Source organism: Oncorhynchus tshawytscha, linkage group LG32 (assembly GCF_018296145.1).
Source record: "Oncorhynchus tshawytscha isolate Ot180627B linkage group LG32, Otsh_v2.0, whole genome shotgun sequence".
In the NCBI taxonomy this organism is placed as follows: domain Eukaryota; kingdom Metazoa; phylum Chordata; class Actinopteri; order Salmoniformes; family Salmonidae; genus Oncorhynchus; species Oncorhynchus tshawytscha.
This window is the reverse complement of record NC_056460.1, coordinates 8,497,230-8,520,595: the sequence shown is the minus strand read 5'-3', so window position 1 is coordinate 8,520,595 and position 23,366 is coordinate 8,497,230. Positions and strand designations below refer to the sequence as shown.

Genomic DNA, 23,366 nt, shown 5'->3' with positions numbered 1-23,366 from the left:
AATATGCCGATAATATTTGTGTGTGCAATAAAAGCAGCCCAACTTCCCGTATATGCAGTAACTACCAACTATAGTCTTGTGAAATTAAAAGAAACGCTTGTGAGCATCCAACAGTTTCCTTCAGTCCCCGTCGGGAGCTGGTGAGTAAGTGAAACATGCAAGACAAGACCGTTCACCATGCATCAGTATATAGACAGCAGCACCACCTCATGTGAACTGGACTGAGTCTGAAATGCCACCATGTCACCTATCTAGTACACTACTTTTGACCAGGGCATTATTTAGGGAACAGGGTGCCATTTCAGACCATGCCCTCAAACCAAACCAAATGAGTATCAGTCAGTGACATGCAAACAAGGCGTCCCAAGGGTAAAGTAGTTTAACAGTGCGGTTAGAAATGGTGCGCGGTGGACATGCACTTGTAGATATAACAGAGAGATCTCAAACAATGTAGAGGACAGGCAGAACGGAAACATAAAAAGGCAAAAACACACATTACTAGAGGAAAAGAAACTGGTGGGTATGCTCTTCTGTTTCGGATGATGGCGAACCTTCTCGACGTCGTTTCTCAGTTCGTTTAGCGATGGAGGAATCCAGCGGGGCAAGGAAGGGTCACTCCCCAGGGGGGGTCACTCCCCAGGGGAGGGGGGTCACAGTGCGGAAGAGGAGCAGCTGAGAGGAGGTGGGAGTTTGATAGACATACTCCATAATGTCTCCGTTGAGCCCTATTCTGGGATGGTGGGAGTAGAGTGAGGAGTGTATGTTTATAGGTATGTAGGTATGAATGCTTCCTTGCTGGGAGACTTAGTGCTTTTGAATCCACATGGCCCCCACGGGTATGTAATGGTCTCCCACAAGGTTGACACAACCTCGACTCCCATGTTCCAGGGCTTAACATATGTGATACAAAATGTGCCATCCAACTCCCCAATCCCCACTTGAATAAAACTGTCCGGGAGAGAGGAGTCACGTTAAATATCTCATCTTTATTTAAAGCTTGGTAATGGTAAATACGCCAAAAAGGACAAATGTAAGAAAGGGGGGGAGGGGCAGTCTAACCTTAAAGTGCAGAAGGAAAGGGGGAGTGCTTGGGGAAGGCGGATGAGGACAGATGTCTGTTTCTTCATGATGGAAAATGGCAAGACAATACAATCAACATTCATCAGCATTTTCTTGTTCAGTAAAAAGTAAATTGGATAAATACAAAGTTGAACATTTCATTCCACATTTGCTTTTGTTATGTTTCTTCTTGGTTTTTCTTAAGAGCTGCGTCACAACAGCCCAGTCAATGCAAATCAAACCATGCCAGTTCATGTTTCAGATCTGTTCATTAAAAAGAAAAGAAAAACACACATTCTAATAGTAATAGTTGTAGCTATTGCACATACAGGAGTTTTAAGCCATATACTCATAAGGTAATATCATACGAGGGAAGTGGCACTGCTGTATTTAAAGTCTATTTCTTCCCTTCCCCATTTTTGCTCGGTTTTTAAAAAATTAACATTTTGATCATATCCACCCCAGTTGGAGGTTGGGGACAAAACGATGACAGCAGAGGGCTTTGGGGAGGGGTGGGTAAAAGGTGTGTGTTACTGGGTATGTAGGGAAGTGGGGGGGGGTGGAGGACTATACGTTACCTGTGAGAGAGTTCTCAGTGTTTTCACAGACAGTGGAGTAGTAGGGCGGTTGGGTGACACGGGGGCCCTCCCCGGGCTGCTGGGGGGCCACAAACAGCGCGGGGTCCAAGGGTTTCAGATCCCCCGTGTCCCCAAGCTCTGTCTCAAGCGTCCCACACAACATGTACTGCTGCTCCTCTGGGTTGGAGACTAGAAGAGAGTCTGCTGAGGCAGCCTGTTGCTGGGGCGGCGGCAGGGTCAGCTCCTGGATGAGTGACGGGTCCTTGGCCTCCTCAGGCAGCTCCTCCAGGGAGAAGATGCCGGGGCTCTTGGCGCAGCTCTCAGCAGTGGAGTGGTTACTGGAGTTGGACGCTGTCATGTCATAGGCGTAGGATGCCGCCGAGTTGGCAGACTGGGGGGTGTCGCCGCCCTCTTCTGCGCCTCCACTGGTCTCCTCCCCTTCCTCCAGGGCAGACAGGCAGCGCTGGGCGCCGGGCTTGCGGTCGAAGGTGGCGTTGTGGATGCCCTGGCCCAGCTCATCCAGCTGGGCCTCGCCCTCCGTGTCGCTGGCTTCATCCTCCGTGGTGGAGGAGGACGAGGGGTTGGACGTGGGTGCTGTGGCGGGGTCCCCTGGGACCTCGTTGGCTGGCAGGGTCTCTGCCACCTCCCCGTCCTCTCTCTCCAGGTGGATGCCCAGGTCCTGGTCCTCCATTTCAGGCTGGAGGGAGCACGCGGCAGGCAGGGTGTGGAGCTTCCCCCCCTCAGAGCGGGACTCCACCCCGGAGCTGCTGTTGTAGTCACAGAGCTCCTCTGGGGTGCTGGTGCTGGTCTCGCTGTTGCTGTGGACAGCCAGCTCCGTAGCGCTTAGGGTGCTGGAGTGTGACATGCCGCGGCCGGAGGCAGCTATGGGGGAAAGGGAGTGCAATGGGGCTAGGGTCTCTTTCTCAAGTGGAGATGCAGGGGCAGGCTGGTGTGAGGGCTCATGCAGGGCTGGAACAAATGGTGTGGCAGCCAGCTGCAGCCAGGGTTGAGTGGAGTACTGGGTGGGTGTCTCCATATCAGCCTGCCAGGGGTCTGAGGGGCTGGTAGGGGTCTGCAGGGGGGAGGCTGAGGCAGCCTGGGGGTGCGGCTGGGCCCAGGGGTCACACAAGGAGGAGTTGGGGTTGGGTTGGTCCCACTGGGCAGCCAGGGCAGGCAGGGCTTGGTTCAGGTTGTCCAGTCTCTCATCCTCCGCAAAGTCATCCTCGTCTGCATTCCCGTAGCTCTCCAGCCCGCTCTCAGTCACCCCTTCACTGGCCATCTCCACATCGTCATCCTCATCCTCGTCACGCCTCGCTCTTTTCTGGTCATCCGCCCGTTCCGAACCCACCTCCATGTCGCACACCCGGTCTCCGTCTTCATCGTCGTCATCAAAATCATTGGTCGGGATGTCGGACACCTTCTCGAAGTCAGGCGAGCCGGCCGAGGCAGACATGCCCTCCATGTCGATGGCACCCTTCAGACTGGCGTCTCCTAGGTCATCCATACTCTCTGTGCCCTCCAGGACGCCCAGGGCGCTCAGCTCCGACGCCCCCTGCTGGCTGCAGCTCACCTCAGAGTCCAGCTCCGATAGCAGGGCGCCGCCTGCACGCCACCCTGAACCCGCAGGGCCGGCTGAGCCCGGCCTGGACTCTTCCGTGGGCTGGGAGCCGCTCATTTCTGACACAGACACCCGCTGGCTGCCCTCCCTCTCCTCATCCTCTTCTTCTTCATCCATGTTGAGCTGGGCTTTCTCTGAGGCATCCGGAGGGCTGGGTGTAGCCCTAGCCACTGCTGTGGGGATGTCCTGGGGTAAGGTCTGGTCTGGGGCTGCTGGGACAGTCTCTGGTCGTTCAGACCTCTCCTCCTGGGCAACAGTGACTAGTGAGTCCTGTGGTGGAGCAAGAGCCAGCCTGAGTGGGCTCTGTGGTGGAGATGGAGAAGTAGTATCCTGAGGAGTTGGAGCTGAAACATCTTCTCTGGACTCTAGGGCCACTGCTGGCAAAGATGCAGACACTGGTGCTGGGACTTCTGAAACTGCCACTTCTGGCTCTGCTGTGGCTGTCATGGCGACTGTCGCCACGGCAGCTGCTGCTGTGGCAGCCACTGCTGCTGCAGACTTGGGAGCTCCAGGTCTGGCAGTGAAGGGCAGGACAGACTGGGTTGGTTTAGAGGCTCGTTTGACTGACTGGGGGGCGGTGCTGCCCACAGGCTTGTTGCTGGGGGAGGCAGGGGGGGTCTTACCCTGGGGCTGTCGTGTGGCAGGGGGCCGTGTGGTGGGAGGGGCTTTACGTGTGGGCAGGGGCTTGGGGTCCTGTGATGTAGGGCGGGCTGGCTTGGTGTCTGCCGCCTTGGTGGGATGGGGCCTTTTGGAGGCGGGCTCGGGTCTGGAGGCTGCAGTCGCTTTAGGGGGGTCAGGTTTGGTCGTTTTGGTAGTGGTGGATGTTACCGGCTTTCTGGCTGCGGTAGTGGTTGCTGGTCTGCTGACATCTGTAACAGAGACCAAATCATTTAAAACATGCTTCTCTCTTCAACTAAAAATGGTATCTTCAAGTTGATTTTGAGATGCATACAGGTGATGCTCACAAGACCAATACAAATAGAATCAAGTGGGTTTCATTCATGGTACAAAACCTGTAAGACATGTGCACCTTTCTTGGCAGGGCCTGTAGGTTTGGGTGCCTGCGCTGTGGTAGTCCTGCCAGTAGAGGGGGCTGTGGTACCGACTCTGGAAGCTGCAGGTCTGCTGGAGCCAGCAGCGGCTGGCTTGGATGTGCCCATTAACAATCCAGTGTGACCAGCGGCAGGCCTGGGGAAGAACACACTTTATTTAACCAGGTAGGTTATGGAGAACACATTCACATCTACAATAACCTGACCAAGAGGACGCAATGACAGACCGCTGCGCCACTCGGGAGCCTAAGGCACTGCATCTCAGTGCTAGAGGCATCACTGCAGACGCTGGTTCGATTCCAGGCTGTATCACAACCGGTCGTGACTGGTAATCCCATAGTTCAGCGCACAATCAGCCCAGCGTCATCCAGGTTAGGGTTTGGCCGGGGTAGGACGTCATTGTAAATAAGAATGTGTTCCGACTTGCCTAGTTAAATTAGGTAATTTTTTGTATTATTAAAAAGATAAAATAACACCGACAGAGGGCTGCCTAGCTCCTAGAAAACTTTGCAGTATTTTGTTTATGTATTATTTCTTACATATAGTCGTGAAGAACTATTGGATATCAGAGCGGATGTAACGCACCTGCACTACGACCAGGAATACGACTTCCCCGAAGCTAAACTGATTCCAGAGGCCGACCCAAAACAACACCGGTGGAAGAGAGATACCTGGAGAGGTCTTCTAGTCTGACTTAGGAGGCAGGCACACCACCCACCACTACTGAGTATATTACTCTAAAGTTCAGTCTCTGGATAATAAAGTTGACGAGCTCAGGGCGAGGGTGTCTTTCCAGAGAGACATCAGGGACGAACACTCTGTTTCACGGAAACATGGCATCCCTTAGAACATACTGTCTGAGTCGGTCCAGCCAGTTGGGTTCTCAGTTCATCACGCAGGCAGGAATACCTATCTCTCCGGGTTGAAGGGCGGGGGTGTGTGTGTCATGATTAAAGACTCATGGTGTAAGTGTGATAACATACAGGAACTCAAGTCCTTTGGTTCACCTGACCTAGAATACATAAATCAAAAGCCGACCGTATTATCTCCTGAGAGAATTTTCTTCAGTTGTAGTCACAGCCGTGTATATCCTCCCTCAAGCAGATACCACGACGGCCCTCAATGAACTTTATGCAAACTGGAAACCTCATTTCCTGAGGCCGCATTTATTGTAGCTGGGATTTTAAAGTAAATTTGAGTAAAAGGCTGCTGAAGTTCGATAAACATATCAGCTGTAATACTTGCACTGCTAAAAACACTCAACCAACTTCCGGGATGCCTACCACACGCTCCTTTTGGCAAATCTGACCACGACTCCATTTTGCTCCTCCATTCCTATAGGCAGAAACTCAAACAGGAAGCACCCGTGCTAAGGACTACTCAATGCTGGTCTGACCAATTGGAATCCATGCTTCAAGATTGTTTTGGTCACCCGGACTGGGATCTGTTCTGGGTACCTTCCAAGAATAATAGACAAATATACTGATACAGTGACTGAGTTTATCAGGAAGCATATAGGGTATGTTGTACCCACTATTAAAACCTACCCTAACCAGAAACCGTGGATAGATGGCAGCATTCAAGCAAAACTGAAAGTGCGATTTTGAATGAAGCAACACATCTGCCAGTACCTTCAAGATGGCTACCAGTTAAGCAGATCTCTTTACATTTCTCCAGTTACAAGTTAAACATTCTTTTGTCAGACTGCGTACACAACAGTATTGATCATCATTACAGGTAGTTTTCCACATTTCGAAAAACGTTAAGATTTAAAATGTTCGATGAAAATATACTTCATTAACCTCTTGAACCTCTAGGGGCAGTATGTCATTATTGGATAAAAAAAACGTGCCCGTTTTAAGCGCAATATTTTGTCATGAAAAGATGCTCGACTATGCATATAATTGGCAGCTTTGGAAAGAAAACACTAAGGTTTCCAGAACTGCAAAGATATTATCTGTGGGTGCCACAGAACTCATGTTACAGGCGAAACCAAGATGATACTTTAATGCCTAAAAAGGACATTTGTTGATGCAAGTCTAAAGATTTCATTGAAATATTTGAAACCAAGATTGTGAGAATCACCCACTTCTGTCATCATGAAGTGCTTTGAGAGACTAGTCGAGGATCATATCACCTCCACCTTACTTATCACCCTAGACCCACTTCAATTTGCTTACCGCGCCAGTAGATCCACAGATGATGCAAGGGTCGCACTCAAGAGGGTTGAGAGAAGTACTATTCCAAGGACAGAGAGGAGACTAATCGTGGGTTAGAGGCAGACATGAGCCACTGATCCATTAAAACACTCCCTCTTCTTAACAGTGGCGCTCAACCTTCCCAAGACTCCTGGCTTCGTGTTCAGTAGGCACAAAACTGAACAGTAGGTAATATACTTGTCCAATAGAGGTCAGTTTCTAAATTACCCCTCTCCTGGCTGAGGTAATGGATTTGGGGGGTAAGCTGATCCTAGATCTGCCATTCGGTCACTTTAACAGGTGCCAGACAGCTGTGGAGAAGCCACAGGATCCAGAAGCGCCCTTTCCCAGAGCAAGGCAGTGCCCCTCCCCCTGCATACTGCTGCGCTAACTGAATGTCAAGTGTGTGTGTGTGTGTGTGTGTGTGTGTGTGTGTGTGTGTGTGTGTGTGTGTGTGCCCTTGCATTTATGAGCACACTTGACCGATTATCCTTATGCTATGCAACAGTGGAGCAGGGAATAGTAACGTACATCTACAGAGCTACGCTTGGACACGCGTGATACTGGTGTGTGCAATCTACATGTACAGACTGGTGTGAGGCGTTCACACTGACAGGCTTGTGTGATGAGTTGAAGCCCATGCTACAGAGCGCTACATTGAAAACAGTTGCTTAAAAATGGGCAATTTATATGATTAGCCTAAGGCTATATACTACATTATGCTCCCAGCGTGTTTCTGCACACAGAAGAACCAGGTGTAATGAAACAATGGCAGCACTGTATTCGTGAAAAAAAAATATATATAAAAAATAAATCGATGCTTTGATTCTCATTTCTCCAGAACAGAGTCATACGTACACAGCGTCTAAAACAAAACAAAAAGGGATAGGAAACAGAGGAACTGACCGTTTTATGGCATAGTTGCGATTCAGTCAATTACCCCAATATCCGTCATGCTGTTCTTTTGATTGGCTCGCCATGGTTTGGACACAGCCGACAACACAGATTAATTCACAACGACAAAAAAACTTACGGTCGTACGAGGGGCCTGAAGTGGTCCGGCCGAGCACGCCTGGCTACAAATCGCCTCTCCCAACAGGAACAACCATTTGTTTCCATTTGTTAGTGGGATCAAATAAAGGCTGCGTGACCCAAAAGGCCTTAAGGTTTCGCCATTATTATACTGTAATGGGGTGTGTCGATGGGACAGAGGGAGCAGGACCTTGACTGCATGGTAAAGAGCAGCGGGAATAAACAACAAAGCGGTCATGCTGTGCCTTTAGATGACATGGGGAATTAGTTGAAGACTAACGTGATGGAAGAGAGAGAGGGAGCGACAGGACTAACGTGATGGAAGAGAGAGAGGGAGCGACAGGACTAACGTGATGGAAGAGAGAGAGGGAGCGACAGGACTAACGTGATGGAAGAGAGAGGGAGCGACAGGACTAACGTGATGGAAAGAGAGAGGGAGCGACAGGACTAACGTGATGGAAGAGAGAGAGGGAGCGACAGGACTAACGTGATGGAAGAGAGAGAGGGAGCGACAGGACTAACGTGATGGAAGAGAGAGAGGGAGCGACAGGACTAACGTGATGGAAGAGAGAGAGGGAGCGACAGGACTAACGTGATGGAAGAGAGGGAGCGAGTGGACAGATGAACTAAACGCACACGGACGCAGATTGGCCTTTCCATCTGGATCAGTTCCACGTAGGGAACTGAAACGACAGGAGCACTCAATTAATGTGGGGGGAGAGATTGCTTCTGAAAGGAAGGAGAGCGAGATGGGAGGCCAGTCATCTGTGCGTGCAGCGGTAACCTCACATGACCCCTCCATCTAGTCTTCACAGAAAGACTCAGAACCTCCTGATCCTCAGGGAGGGAGTCAAGAAGGGATGAGAGTCAAAGCTCAGTGGAGTCCATACAGTATTAATTGCTTTCCATACAGTATTAATTGCTTTCCATACAGTATTAATGCTTTCCATACAGTATTAATGCTTTAATTGCTTTCCATACAGTATTAATGCTTTCCATACAGTATTAATGCTTTCCATACAGTATTAATGCTTTCCATACAGTATTAATGCTTTCCATACAGTATTAATTGCTTGGGTGGCACAAGTTCAGCAGCTTTGGTATATTTGTTGTGGCTACAAGCAATTGGTAAGTGTCAACAAGGGATTCAAAGCCAATACTTGATTGATATGCCCTAGTGGTGCAATAGATTCACAGCCGTTTTTTTTATTTGACCTTTAACCAGGTAGGCTAGTTGAAAACACGTTATCATTTGCAACTGCGACCTGGCCAAGATAAAGCATAGCAGTTTGACACATACAACAACAGTTACACATGGAATAAACAAAAAATCTATACACTGTGTGCAAATGAGGTTAAGGGAGTTAAGGTAATAAATAGGCCATGGTGGTGAAGTAATTACAATATAGCAATTAAACATTGGAATGGTAGATGTGCAGAAGATGAATGTGCAAGTAGAGATACTGGGGTGCAAATGAGCAAGATAAATAAATACAGTATGGGGATGAGGTAGGTAGATAGCCCATCTGTAAACAGCCCATCTATGTTCAGGTGCAGTGATCTGTGAGCTGCTCTGACAGCTGGTGCTTAAAGCTAGTGAGGGAGATATGAATCTCCAGCTTCAGAGATTTTTGCAATTCGTTCCAGTCATTGGCAGCAGAGAACTGGAAGACGACCAAAGGAAGAATTGGCTTTGGGGGTGACCAGTGAAATATACCTGCTGGAGCGCGTGCTACGGGTGGGTGCTGCTATGGTGACCAGTGAGCTGAGATAAGGGGGGGCTTTACCTAGCAGAGACTTGTAGATAACCTGTAGCCAGTGGGTTTGGCGACGAGTATGAAGCGAGGGCCAACCAATGAGAGCGTACAGGTTGCAGTGGTGGGTAGTATATGGGGCGTTGGTGACAAAACAGATGGCACTGTGATAGACTGCATCCAGTTTGTTGAGTAGAGTGTTGGAGGCTATTTTATAGATGACATCACTGAAGTCGAGGATTTTACACGGGTATGTTTGGCAGCATGAGTGCAGGATGCTTTGTTGCGATATAGGAAGCAGATTCTAGATTTAATTTTGGATTGGAGATGCTTAATGTGAGTCTGGAAGGAGAGTTTACAGTCTAACCAGACCCCTAGGTATTTGTAGTTGTCCACGTATTCTTAGTCAGAGCCGTTTAAGGATACAACAGGAAGGGGTATCCAAGATGTTGCCAATCTATGAAAGCTTTGCCATAAAAAGAGGCTTCATTTCTAAACTATTAAATCGTGCACGACACTCCAGCCCTTTTCTACAATAAAAATGTCAGCTTCCTCTGCTAATGGCAATTAAAAATGTATACATTTTATGTGATTACAATGATACAATAGGCTGACATTTGTTGGGTAAGAGCGAAAGTGTTGCCGGGACAGTTTCATTTGAGTCTCCCCCCTCTTTTCACTGTCAGACACAGCCAGGCTCCTTTGGCACCGCAAGTCGACAGTTTCATTTGAGTCTCCCCCCTCTTTTCACTGTCAGACACAGCCAGGCTCCTTTGGCACCGCAAGTCGACAGTTTCAAATTGCAGTTAAAAAAATGTCAATATTTTTTTATTAAAAAAAGAGAGCGCGCCCCAGAGGTATACTTTATCCCTGTTGGGGGATGGCCATCTTCCCTGTCAGAGTTTCTCCTCTCGCCCTCTTCTCTCCAGGGCCACCTTCCAGCAAATGGAACCTTGCCTCGGACAGTGCTCTGCTTGGCTAGTGAGCCATCCAAAAACAGCCCCCTCGTGCTGCTTATTGAGACAGAAGGCATTCCTGGGGCTTGTGTTGCCCCAGTGGCAATGAAACATCCCGTTACCACAGAGAACAAAATACCTAAATCTGCTTGTCTAGGTTTTCAATTAAGTGCCTCTGCTGTGGAAATCTCTAGCAACTGATCCAGAGACAGCCCATTTACAGAGGCCTTGGGTACTATACTATCATAATGTGTAAAGGGCATCTGTGTTAAACAGTAACTATGCCCTGCCCAAGCCTGTGGCTGAAACAGCATGGTTTCATCCCCAAAGGGGGGAGAAGGGTTGGGACAGGAACATTGTGTGACTGCATTTCACAAGAGCTAGATTGGACAGTCAATTGTCTGCTTTTAGTTATTCAACAACTCTGTTATAATGCATGTTTGAGTCACACTGCATGTCAAAAAGGTATCGGACCTGCATAGATTGTCATCTAATTAATAGATCATGAGGGGTAACTGCCATTTCATTCATGTGACCATTTTGATGGCATTCCCATATGGATGGCTCTCAACACACATTACCCCATCTTATACAACACCCTGGATTCCTCCCATTCTCAGAGGGAGTCTTAAGGCCCACCAAAATGACAGATGCCCTCACGGGGGAGGGAGGGGAGTAGCGGGAGGGTTTGGAGAGGGTGCTGGCTAAATTCCTGGTACTGTACATACACAGAAGGGAGGAGTAAAGGAGGAGAGCTGGGCAGACAAAAACAAACTGCTTAAAAACAGGACAAGGGCACCGTCTCCAGATAGAGAAAAGGAGAGAATACAGACACAGGGAATTAGAATCCCCCGTCGTCGCCATGGCACCCCCTTCGTGTGGCCAGCCAGATAATCAAGCTGTCAGGCAGGCTAGTGACTGGTTGGAATCTTTAAAGACCTGCGTCAACAAATGTCCCTTTTAGGCATTAATAACCAGGTCTGAAGTGTTTTTGAGCATTCATTTAAAAACATCTCCTGACAATTTAACACCATACATGGGCTAAAAACAGAACACGTCATTGTCACTACACACACACTGGCCTAGTGTCCCTTATGACCCCAAGCTGGTGCAGCTTCTCTATCTTCAAGCCAAAGTTTTCATGCCATTTGCAAGCATGTTTCTCTGTCTGACTCTTCGCTAGCCAATCCAAAATGGTTTAAGTTTAAAGAATTGAGCCTCGGAAAGGTTGTGCCTTGGCTTCTCAGACAAATCTTCTATGAAGACTTGCTATAGTGTCCATTAGGCTCTTCCAGAATATCTGGCCCTTTTACAGAATGTGTCTGGATTTCCCGTCTGTTACAGTAGAGACGTCATCTTGATGAAGGAAGCAGCTAACAGGTTTGCGCATTAGTCTTCTCTGGATGTTATTGGGTAATGTTCTCGGATGACCTCTTTGTAGTTCTCTTCTGGACCTCTCTGCCTTCCATGTTGACAATTACCTGCTTCCTCTTGACCCTCATCACAGGTCTTTTCAGTCTTTTCTTTAGGTTGATCATCTCTTTGGTCCTCTTCAACAGCTTCTCTTCTGTGAAGCGCAACTTTGACCTCAATTGTGATAGTGTGTTCTTTCGGTTCCTCTTTTTGGGTGATTCCTTTGGGGTTGATGGCTTCATTGGTCCTGGTGTCTGTAGAGACGTCGCTCTTCTTTTAGGAGTCAAGTTGATGGCAGGGACATTTACCTGCTGAGGTGAGAATGTCTGTTTTCTTGGGGATTATGAGGATTGTGTTATGCACTATAGCCCGTTACCATATGTGATTGAATATTATCTGCTGTTGGCTTGTGTGGATGTATGCATGTGTTATGCAACATAGCTGACTTGAAACATTATTAAGAGTTTCAGGGCCATGGGCCTTTCTCATGATGGAAAAATACAGAATAACATGAAGACAGGCACTGTGCAATGAGTTGGGAGGCACATTCAGAACGTTGTGTTGCGAGAACAAACGGTCTTTTGTTAGATAACAGGAGCCAGGTGTGAGATAACGGTATCGAGCATGAGCGCATAGATATTCTTCACAGCAACAGTTACATCTATCAACTGGAGCGCCCGGGGGCCGGGACCAGCTCTGCGCCAACAATTAACGATAGGCTTGGTGAGTCTAAACCACGCCCAGTCTCTACTCTGACAGGCCGGCTCATAAGCAGGAACTATTTCTGTCAGAGTATATTTATAATATCTTTGTCAAGAACAAGTCAGTTCTCTGTTTTGCCCTGCGAGGTGGGACAGAGCCCGTATATACGAAAATTGCATTTACCACTTATTGCTTAGCTAATAAAAAATACATAGTATACAATCGGTGACTCAATGTCATATTTATCCTGATACCAGATTTGAATTGACGCGACCCTAACAGGAGGTTCTCTTGAAGATTTTGAAAACTTAATTTTGCTTCTTGAACATGTTGAAGTGTATCATCTTCCTCATTTTGGTGTTATGTCCAATATAGCTTTTAGCAGTTTGTCTAAAATGTTTCTTCTTTTCATGTTGCTTCTTTGTCAGATCTGATTTTACAATTTTGCTTTCGTTTTTGATATCTGGAAATGGAAAGGAAGCATGACATGAAATGAGCACGTCTCAAAACATGGGAAATATCCTACAGTTATGGACACATAATTCTGTAGTAGAGACTGAATGGCTTACTGACTGTGTGCGCATGTGTAGACTTCCTAACACTGTAGGGTATTGACTTCCTATAGACACACACAGATATATATATATATATTAAATATATATATGCTAATTACGCTTGTTGTAACCTCTCCAACACCTAACCACTCTCTTTCCTTCTGTCCTCCTCCAGCTGTTCTGGGTTGATGTAAACTTCTCTACATTTAGTCAGCCTTCGCTAAAGCTTTCTTTTTGTCACTTGCTGACTGTCTGCAATTTGAAGAGGACAAAGAAAAATAACAATTAGTAAATAGTTAAATGAATAGTTTATTATATATTTTAAAAATATAGTCTCTAGGATTAAATTCTCATTACCGAAACACAAGTGCTCTACAGCAACTGGCCTTAAATTGCAGCAGTAAGTGAGAATGGTGTTGGAGGATGAGGAACCTTCTTTATTGTTAGCAAAACATGCTAAGACATGACGACGAAGCAAATTGTTACTCAATGTACAGTTGAAGTTGGAAGATTTATATACACCTTGGCAAAATACATTTAAACTCAGTTTCTCAATTTGACATTTTATCCTAGTAACAATTCCCTGTCTTAGGTCAGGTAGGATCACCACTTTATTTTAAGAAAGTGACATGTCAGAATTATAGAGAATTATTTATTTCAGCTTTTATTTCTTTCATCACATTTCCTGTGGGTCAGAAGTCAGTATTTGGTAGCATTGCCTTTAAATTGTTCAACTTGGGTCAAACGTTTTGGGTAGCCTTCCACAAGCTTCCCACAATAAGTTGGGTGAATTTTGGCCCATTCCTCATGACAAAGCTGATGTAAGTCAGGTTTGTAGGCCTCCTTGCTCGCACATGCTTTTTCAGTTCTCCCTACAAATGTTCTATGGGTTTGAGGTCAGGGCTTTGTGATGGCCACTCCAATACCTTGACTTTGTTGTCCTTAAGCCATTTTGCCACAACTTTGGAAGTATGCTTGGGGTCATTGTCCATTTGGAAGACCCATTTGCGACAAAGCTTTAACTTCCTGACCGATGTCTTGATGTTGCTTCAATATATCTACATCATTTTCCACCCTCATGATGCCATCCATTTTGTGAAGTGCACCAGTCCCTCCTGCAGCAAAGGACCCTCACAACATGCTGCCACCCCCGTGCTTCACGGTTGGGATGGTGTTCTTCGGCTTGCAAGCCTCCCCCTTTTTCCTCCAAACATAACGATGGTCATTATGACCAAACAGTTCTATTTCTGTTTCATCAGACCAGAGGACATTTCCCCAAAAAGTACGATCTCTGGCCCCAAACCGTAGCCTGGCTTTTTTTTAATGGCAGTTTGAGAAGTGGCTTCTTCCTTGCTGAGCCGCCTTTCAGGTTATGTCGATATGGTACTCGTTTTACTGTGGATATAGATACTTTTGTACCGGTTTCCTCCAGCATCTTCACAAGGTTCTTTGCCATTGTTCTGGGATCGATTTGCACTTTTCGCACCAAAGTACATTAATCTCTAGGAGACCGAACGTATCTCCTTCCTGAGCGGTATGACGGCTGCGTGGTCCCATGTTGTTTATACTTGCATACTATTGTTTGTACAGATGAACGTGGTACCTTCAGGCGTTCGGAAATTGCTCTCAAGGATGAACCAGACTTGTGGAGGTCGAATTTTTTTTTCTGTGGTCTTGGCTGATTTCTTTTCATTTTCCCATGATGTCAAGCAATGAGGCACTGAGTTTGAAGGTAGGCCTTGAAATGCATCCACAAGTACACCTCCAATTGACTCAAATGATGTCAATTAGCCTATTAAATGCTTCTAAAGCCATGACATCATGTTCTGGAATTTTCCAAGCTGTTTAAAGGCACAGTCAACTTAGTGCATGTAAACTTCAGACCCACTGGAGTTGTGATACAGTGACAACCTCTTGAACCTCTGGGGGCAGTATTTCATTTTTGGATGAAAAACGTTCATTTTAAACAAGATATTTTGTCACGAAAAGATGCTCGACTATGCATATAATTGACAGCTTTGGAAAGAAAACACTGACGTTTCCAAAACTGCAAAGATATTGTCTGTGAGTGCCACAGAACTAATGCTACAGGCGAAACCAAGATGAAATTTTATACAGGAAGTGAGCCAGATTTTGGAGCCGCTGTGTTCCAATGTCTCCTTATATGGCTGTGAATGCGCAAGGAATGAGCCTACACTTTGTCGTTTCCCCAAGGTGTTTGCAACATTGTGACGTATTTGTAGGCATATCATTGGAAAATTGACCATAAGAGACTACATTTACCAGGTGTCCGCTCGGTGTCCTCCATCGAAACTATTGCGTAATCTCCAGGTGCGTGCATTTTTCCATTTTGAACAGAGGAGAAACCAAACTGCAACGAGTGATTTATCATCGAATAGATATGTGAAAAACACCTTGAGGATTGATTCTAAACAACGTTTGCCATGTTTCTGTCGATATTATGGAGTTAATTTGGAAAAAAAAGTTTGCGTTGTAATGACTGAATTTTCGGGGTTTTTTCTTAGCCAAACGTGATGAACAAAACGGAGCGATTTCTCGTACACAAATCATCTTTTTGGAAAAACTGAACATTTGCTATCTAACTGAGAGTCTCCTCATTGAAAACATCCGAAGTTCTTCAAAGGTAAATGATTTTATTGGAATGCTTTTGTTTTTGTGAAAATGTTGCCTGCTGAATGCTAGGCTTAATGCTATGCTATAAATCAATACTCTTACACAAATGCTTGTGTAGCTATGGTTGAAAAGCATTTTTTGAAAATCTGAGATGGCAGTGTTAACAAAAGGCTACGCTTGTGAGCCAATATATTTATTTCATTTGCAATTTTCATGAATAGTTAACGTTGCATTATGGTAATGAGCTTGAGGCTATAATTATGCTCCCGGATACGGGATTGCTCGTCGCAACAGGTTAATCTGTCTGTAAACTATTGTTGGAAAAATGACTTGTGTCATGCACACAGTTGATGTCCTAACCGACTTGCTAAAACTATAGTTTGTTAACAAGACATTTGTGGAGTGGTTAAAAAATACAAGTTTTATTGATTCCAACCGAAGTGTATGTAAACTTCCGACTTCAACTGTACATAATTAGACAATTTTTCATTATTATACATGACTATTCAGTTACTAATTTCTGTCATTTGAAAAGATCTAGTAGAACATCCATTTAACTGTTTCAATTACAACATAAATTCAGACAGACACGGTGCGGTAATGCAGTTTCTGCTGAAATTTTCAATACAAGAATAATACATTCCAGTGTTGAAATTACTCTGTTCAAGGTAAAGAAAATCTTTATTATAATATTTTGCTATTACTAAATTATGTTTTTAAAATCATTACTGCCATGGTATTTTAACAGTTTCATGAGAATGACCCAATAACACCACAATGGCAAATATTTGACTAGGCTACCTGTAATTAACATCCAATCACATTAACCATTACTCTCGTGGGAATTCCACTAACAGTCCGTACGTAGCTGCTGCTCATGCCTTTTGCCCGAAAAGGTATAATTGGCAACAAAAAAAGGCCCACGTCCAGAGACCAGCTCTACTGGTAGTACTGCTACTACCAGCAATACTACACCTGCACCTGTCGACGAGAAGTTGTTCTGCTTCCACGAGCACATCCAAAGCTAGCATCAGTAATTCAACATGCGTTGTTAGCCCAACTAGCATGTACACTGACAGTTGTGGATCTGATGCAGCCAAAGAGCTACTGCCCCCTTACCCGGGAGAGCACTGAACAGACAGGGACAGGCCATCGAAAGAGGCGCAAATATGATGAGACATACATTGATTTGGTGGTTCACTTATATTGGAAGTAGTGTCTTTCCTCAGCCACAGTGTGTTATATGTGTAAAAGAACTAACAACTCGATTGAAACCTTCACACTTGCTAAGACATTTAGAAACAAAACATGCCAATTTTAAAAATAAGTTTGAGCGAGAATTAGGACGACTTTCGAGTAGTAAGACATGTATAAAAGCAACAGATAACATTAATAAGAAGGGGCTAGAAGCGTCTTATATGGTGAGCTACCGAGTGGCTAGGACAGGCAAGCCCCATACTATTGTGGAGGACTTCATTCTTCCAGCTGCCGCGGGTATGGCTGGGACAATGCTGGGGGAAAAGGCCCCAAAAAAAACTATACAGACAATGTCTTCGTCAAAAAACACTGTTTCACGACACATCAGTGACATGGCAGGAGATGTTTTGAAGCCATTACTGCTTCGCATTCAAGCCAGTGAATTATATGCGTTACAGCTGGATGAGTCAACAGATGTGGCGGGCCTGGCACAGCTCCTGGTGTTTGTCTGTTCTGATTTTTAGTCAGTCAATTAAGGAAGACATCCTCTTCTGCAAACCAGGACAACATGAGAGGATATTTTTTAAGTACTGGACACCTTTGTGACATCATATGGCCTTTGGTGGTCAAGATGTGTGGGTATCTGTACTGATGGCGCAAAAGCCATGACAGGGAGACATAGTGGAGTGGTAACGCGCAAGCAAGCAGTTGCTCCCGACACCAATTGGGTACACTGCAGCATCTACAGAGAGGCTCTTGTTGCCAAAGGAATGCCTGACAGCTTGAAAGATGTTTTGGACACTAGTAAAAATTGTTAATTTTGTTAAAGCAAGGCCCAGAACTCTGGTGCATTTTCTGCACTATGCAATGATATGGACAGCAAGCATGTAACGCTTTTACAACATACAGAAGTGCGCTGCTTATCAAGGGGCAAAGTATTGACACTTTTTTAAATTGAGAGACAAGCTTAAAGGTTCTTTACAGACCATCATTTTCACTTGCATGATGAGTTTCTCACACAACTGGCCTATCTGGGTGATGTTTTTTCCTCACCTGAATGATCTGAATCTAGGATTACAGGGACTCTCCGCGAACTATATTCAATGTGCAGGACAAAATTGAGGATAAGAAGTTGGAGTTCTTCTCTGTCTTGATTAACAAGGACAACAAACAGGTCTTTCCATCTTTGTATGATTTTTTTTGTGTGCAAATGAACAAGCTTACAGACAATGTCAAGTGTGATATAGTGAAGCACCTGAGTGGATGCACAATTACACAGGTACTTTCCCTTAAACAGATGACACAAAAAAACTGGATTCATCATCCTTTTCATGCCCTGCCTCCAGTCCAGTTACCGATATCTGAACGAGAGCCTTAATGAAATTGCAACAAGCGGTTCTATGAAAATGTAATTTAATCAGAAGCCACTGCCAGATTTCTGGATAGGGCGGCACTCAGAGATTCTTGCCTTGGCAAATCGAACTGTTAAGACACTGATGCCCGACACAACCACGTACCTATGTGAGAATGGATTCTCAGCCCTCACTAGCTTGAAAACTAAATACAGGCACAGACAGACTGTGGAAAATGATTTAAGACAGACTCTCCAATACAACCCAACATTGCAGAGTTATGTGCATCCTTTCAAGCACACCCTCTCTCATTAACCTGTGGTGAGTTATTCACAATTTTCAATGAACAAATATATAGTTATGTAAGAGGGCTAAATAAAGAGCAAAATTATTATTATTATTAGTGCCCTGGTCCTATTTGTCAATTCCCACAAGCCGGTTTGTGACAAAAACTCACTTATTCTTATGTTTAATAAATGTATTGTATAGTGTGTGTGGCAGGCTTACAATGGTGGCAAAACAACATTTGAGAGTGCGCTGACCCTGGTGCTAGAGGGGGGTATGCAGCTGGAGGCTGAATTGTTGAAGGGGTACAGGACTATAAAAAGTTTGGGAACCACTGCATTAGGGGATTGGTGGACTCATTCACCTGGGGTACGTTCAGTAGGGAAAACCGTAGCAAAACATTTTGCAACAGAAAGAAAATGAGCGTTTGTTACTGGACAAGCTCAGGTAGAACATTCCCCAGCAGTGTGTGCCAGAAGTGTGGCAGGCAAGACCAGATGTTAAAACAGCTCTGCGACGCCTCAAGGTACCAGCACATCTGCTAACTTAGTCGACAACCGCACTTTTCCCTTTAATCCAATACCATAACTCACCTTGCCAGTCGCCACACTACCCAATCCCCTTGCTTTTGCCAACTGTAGCCAATCACCATGTTCGGAGGCTCCCATCCAATCTCACTCACCCTTGTTGCGACCCGTTCACCTCTAAAATATTGATTTTCTGCTTCTTATCCAGTACAATTTATTTCACCCCTTAGGGCAATTAATGTGAATAGTTTAAGGAAACCCTATTTCTCTGACAATGTGTAACAATGGCAACGTATTATAGGCCATTCTATCATCTCGTTTTGTATTATGGGCCGTCTGACGTTTTTTTTTGTGCAGGTGGTGAAACGGAACAGTCACGTTACATTTATTCATTTTATATATGAGCCCCGTGCCGCCTGCCCTGCTCATAGTCTCATGACTAATGGAAGAGAGCAGCAGTCACAGCTATGGTAGGGAGAGGCCTGTTCACCAGCCCTGGCTCACCCAGGGAGGCAGGAACAGGGCCCAGCATGGATGGAGAGACAGTCTGGCTGCCACCACGCCTGTAGTCAAACACAAGCAGCATGCTCTCACACAAAACCTGCTTCTCCTGTTGTCAAACACAAGCAGCATGCTCTCACACACGCAACCCGCTTCTCCTGTCGTCAAACACAAGCAGCATGCTCACACACGCAACCCGCTTCTCCTGTCGTCAAACACAAGCAGCATGCTCACACACGCAACCCGCTTCTCCTGTCGTCAAACACAAGCAGCATGCTCACACACGCAACCCGCTTCTCCTGTCGTCAAACACAAGCAGCATGCTCACACACGCAACCCGCTTCTCCTGTCGTCAAACACAAGCAGCATGCTCACACACGCAACCCGCTTCTCCTGTCGTCAAACACAAGCAGCATGCTCACACACGCAACCCGCTTCTCCTGTCGTCAAACACAAGCAGCATGCTCACACACGCAACCTGCTTCTCCTGTCGTCAAACACAAGCAGCATGCTCACACACGCAACCTGCTTCTCCTGTCGTCAAACACAAGCAGCATGCTCACACACGCAACCTGCTTCTCCTGTCGTCAAACACAAGCAGCATGCTCACACACGCAACCTGCTTCTCCTGTGTCGTCAAACACAAGCAGCATGCTCACACACGCAACCTGCTTCTCCTGTTGTCAAACACAAGCAGCATGCTCTCTCACACACACAACCTGCTTCTCCTGTTGTCAAACACAAGCAGCATGCTCTCACACACACAACCTGCTTCTCCTGTCGTCAAACACAAGCAGCATGCTCTCACACATAACCTGCTTCTCCTGTCGTCAAACAAGCAGCATGCTCTCACACAAAACCTGCTTCTCCTGTTGTCAAACACAAGCAGCATGCTCTCTCACACAAAACCTGCTTCTCCTGTTGTCAAACACAAGCAGCATGCTCTCACACACACAACCTGCTTCTCCTGTTGTCAAACACAAGTAGCATGCTCTCACACAACCTGCTTCTCCTGTCGTCAAACAAGCAGCATGCTCTCACACACACAACCTGCTTCTCCTGTTGTCAAACACAAGCAGCATGCTCTCTCACACACACAACCTGCTTCTCCTGTTGTCAAACACAAGCAGCATGCTCTCACACACACAACCTGCTTCTCCTGTCGTCAAACACAAGCAGCATGCTCTCACACATAACCTGCTTCTCCTGTCGTCAAACAAGCAGCATGCTCTCACACAAAACCTGCTTCTCCTGTTGTCAAACAAGCAGCATGCTCTCACACACACAACCTGCTTCTCCTGTTGTCAAACACAAGCAGCATGCTCTCACACACACAACCTGCTTCTCCTGTTGTCAAACACAAGCAGCATGCTCTCACACACACAACCTGCTTCTCCTGTCGTCAAACACAAGCAGCATGCTCTCACACATAACCTGCTTCTCCTGTTGTCAAACAAGCAGCATGCTCTCACACAAAACCTGCTTCTCCTGTTGTCAAACACAAGCAGCATGCTCACACACACAACCTGCTTCTCCTGTTGTCAAACAAGCAGCATGCTCTCACACAAAACCTGCTTCTCCTGTTGTCAAACACAAGCAGCATGCTCTCACACACACAACCTGCTTCTCCTGTTGTCAAACACAAGCAGCATGCTCTCACACACACAACCTGCTTCTCCTGTTGTCAAACACAAGTAGCATGCTCTCACACAAAACCTGCTTCTCCTGTCGTCAAACACACACTATGTTCACACAGAGTGACCTGCCCCCCCACCCCACATGCCTGACAAGTCATCACACACAGAAAAAAAAAACTGATGTCACAACATTCCAAAACAAGTGTCATTCCCTCTGGGAAAGTCTTGTAACCACAATCCTGCAGCTGAAACCATCCCATATCTGCATAATTCAAAGGATAAGGACACTGGGATACACGGGACACTGGGATACACGGGACACTGGGATACACGGGACACTGGGATACACGGGACACTGGGATACACGGGACACTGGGATACACGGGACACTGGGATACACGGGACACTGGGATACACGGGACACTGGGATACACGGGACACTGGGATACACGGGACACTGGGATACACGGGACTGGGATACACGGGACACTGGGATACACGGGACACTGGGATACACGGGACACTGGGATACACGGGACACTGGGATACACGGGACACTGGGATACACGGGACACTGGGATACACGGGACACTGGGATACACGGGACACTGGGATACACGGGACACTGGGATACACGGGACACTGGGATACACGGGACACACGGGACACTGGGATACACGGGACACTGGGATACACGGGACACATGCATTAATAAGACGTGCTGTGATTAAGTGCCAACCCGAGGCCAAACTAGAGCTCTACTCCACAAGTTTAAGTGGTGCCAGTTTCAAGTCCAACACATACACCTGTTAAAACACCAGCTGATATTAACTTGTACTTGTCCTTAGTCCAACTAAAGAGGGGGTGGTAAAGCGGTGTGTTCCCGGATTCAACTGGTTTCAGTCAGTTCAACTTTTCATCTCATGTAATAAAAGCAGAGCATTAGGGAGGAAGTGGGAGAAGAGCAATCTAATTGAAACTAAGAGCTTAACAGTATGTCCTGTGGAGAACTAAGTGTGGAGTAATCGCGTAATTGGTCAGACGCTCGATTAAATTCTGGGTCCATACACATTAGGAGAAGATAGGTTTCGAGCCATGGTCTAACAAAGAGCTCCACCCACTCTCTTTGCACGTTACAGGCAAGTCTACGGGCCAAATGTTCCCTCCCGAAATTCAAAGAATGAAAACACCTACGAAATCTTGATTTGGCCAAAGCACTGGAACAAACGCTGCTCTTTATCTCACACTCCGTTGTCTCATAACAGATCTACGGTACCAGTTATGTTTACATAGTCCATCTAGAAGAGATTAGGTCTGGAGCCATAATACTGTATAGTGGGTACATCTCAATAGCCTAAAAGAACCTCATCTCCTCTCCATCAAGAGATGAGGTTGCCACTTTAGACCATTACAATTATTGAGACACACCCGTAGAGGTGCTAGAACATCCCAGTGAGTGTGAGAGAGGCAAGAGCCCCAGTGAATAACACCTGCCCTGGGGGGGAGATAACCCATGTTATTCAGCAACACTGTGGTGCTGACTGGGGCAGTGTGAGATCGTGCTCTTCTGTCTCAGGTAGATTTCTGTTCATGTGACTCAGAGTAGACTAGAGGTGTGTCCCAAATGGCCCCGTATTCCCTATAGAGGGCACCACTTTTGACCAGGACCCATAATGCTCTGGTCAAAAGCAGCGCAATATATAATATAGCGTGCCATTTGAGACACAGTGGGAAACCTAATCCAATAACAGACCGGCAGGACCCACAATGGCCATTTTTCATTTCAGCTCCTCGCAAAACAAGTCGGTTACTGATCCGATTTATCGAGTGATGTCTTTTGTGCGAAGCGGCTCCTCAGATCTTGGGTGATTGTATTATGTATGCGATGGGAGAGGTTCTTTTTAAACTATAAACAGTGCCTGGGTTCCCCTCCCCCTTTTTGAGTTCATTCAAATGCGCACTTGCTGGCCACAAATGGCACTGCCCGGTAAATCACTTTGCATGTCCGGTGGTGGTGGTGACGGGACGGGATAGGCTGCCTTACCTGGTTGTCTTGGAAACCAGTGTCCTATCGGGTTTGGCCGCAGCAGAAGTGCTGGGAGACTTGGGGGCAGCATGTCTGGAAGCTAGAGGAGAGGGAGAGTGAATGAGAAAGTGCATGAAGAGAGAGATGGGGGAGGAAAAAAGGTAGGATGAAGATGAGGGGTGGAAGTGAGGGCAGGGATGAAGGATTGGTGTCGTAGGAGTTGAGAGCAAATGTGTCTGCAGCCAAGCACAGGTGGGTTTGTATGAGCTCTAAAACAGATAGGACAGTAAC

The 23,366-nt window shown here is 46.3% G+C and overlaps 1 protein-coding gene across 1 annotated transcript in view; it reads right to left on the bottom strand.

Moving 5' to 3' along the window:
• Positions 1-23,366, bottom strand: part of LOC121841584 (nucleolar protein dao-5-like) — a 44,998-nt gene that overhangs the window by 5,381 nt on the left and 16,251 nt on the right. Inside the window, exons 3-5 of the mRNA XM_042310808.1 lie at positions 23,094-23,175; positions 4,286-4,443; positions 1,638-4,124 (exon numbers count right to left, since the gene is read on the bottom strand). Coding sequence (XP_042166742.1) covers positions 1,638-4,124; positions 4,286-4,443; positions 23,094-23,175 — 2,727 coding nt within the window. The remainder of the gene's footprint in view (positions 1-1,637; positions 4,125-4,285; positions 4,444-23,093; positions 23,176-23,366) is intronic.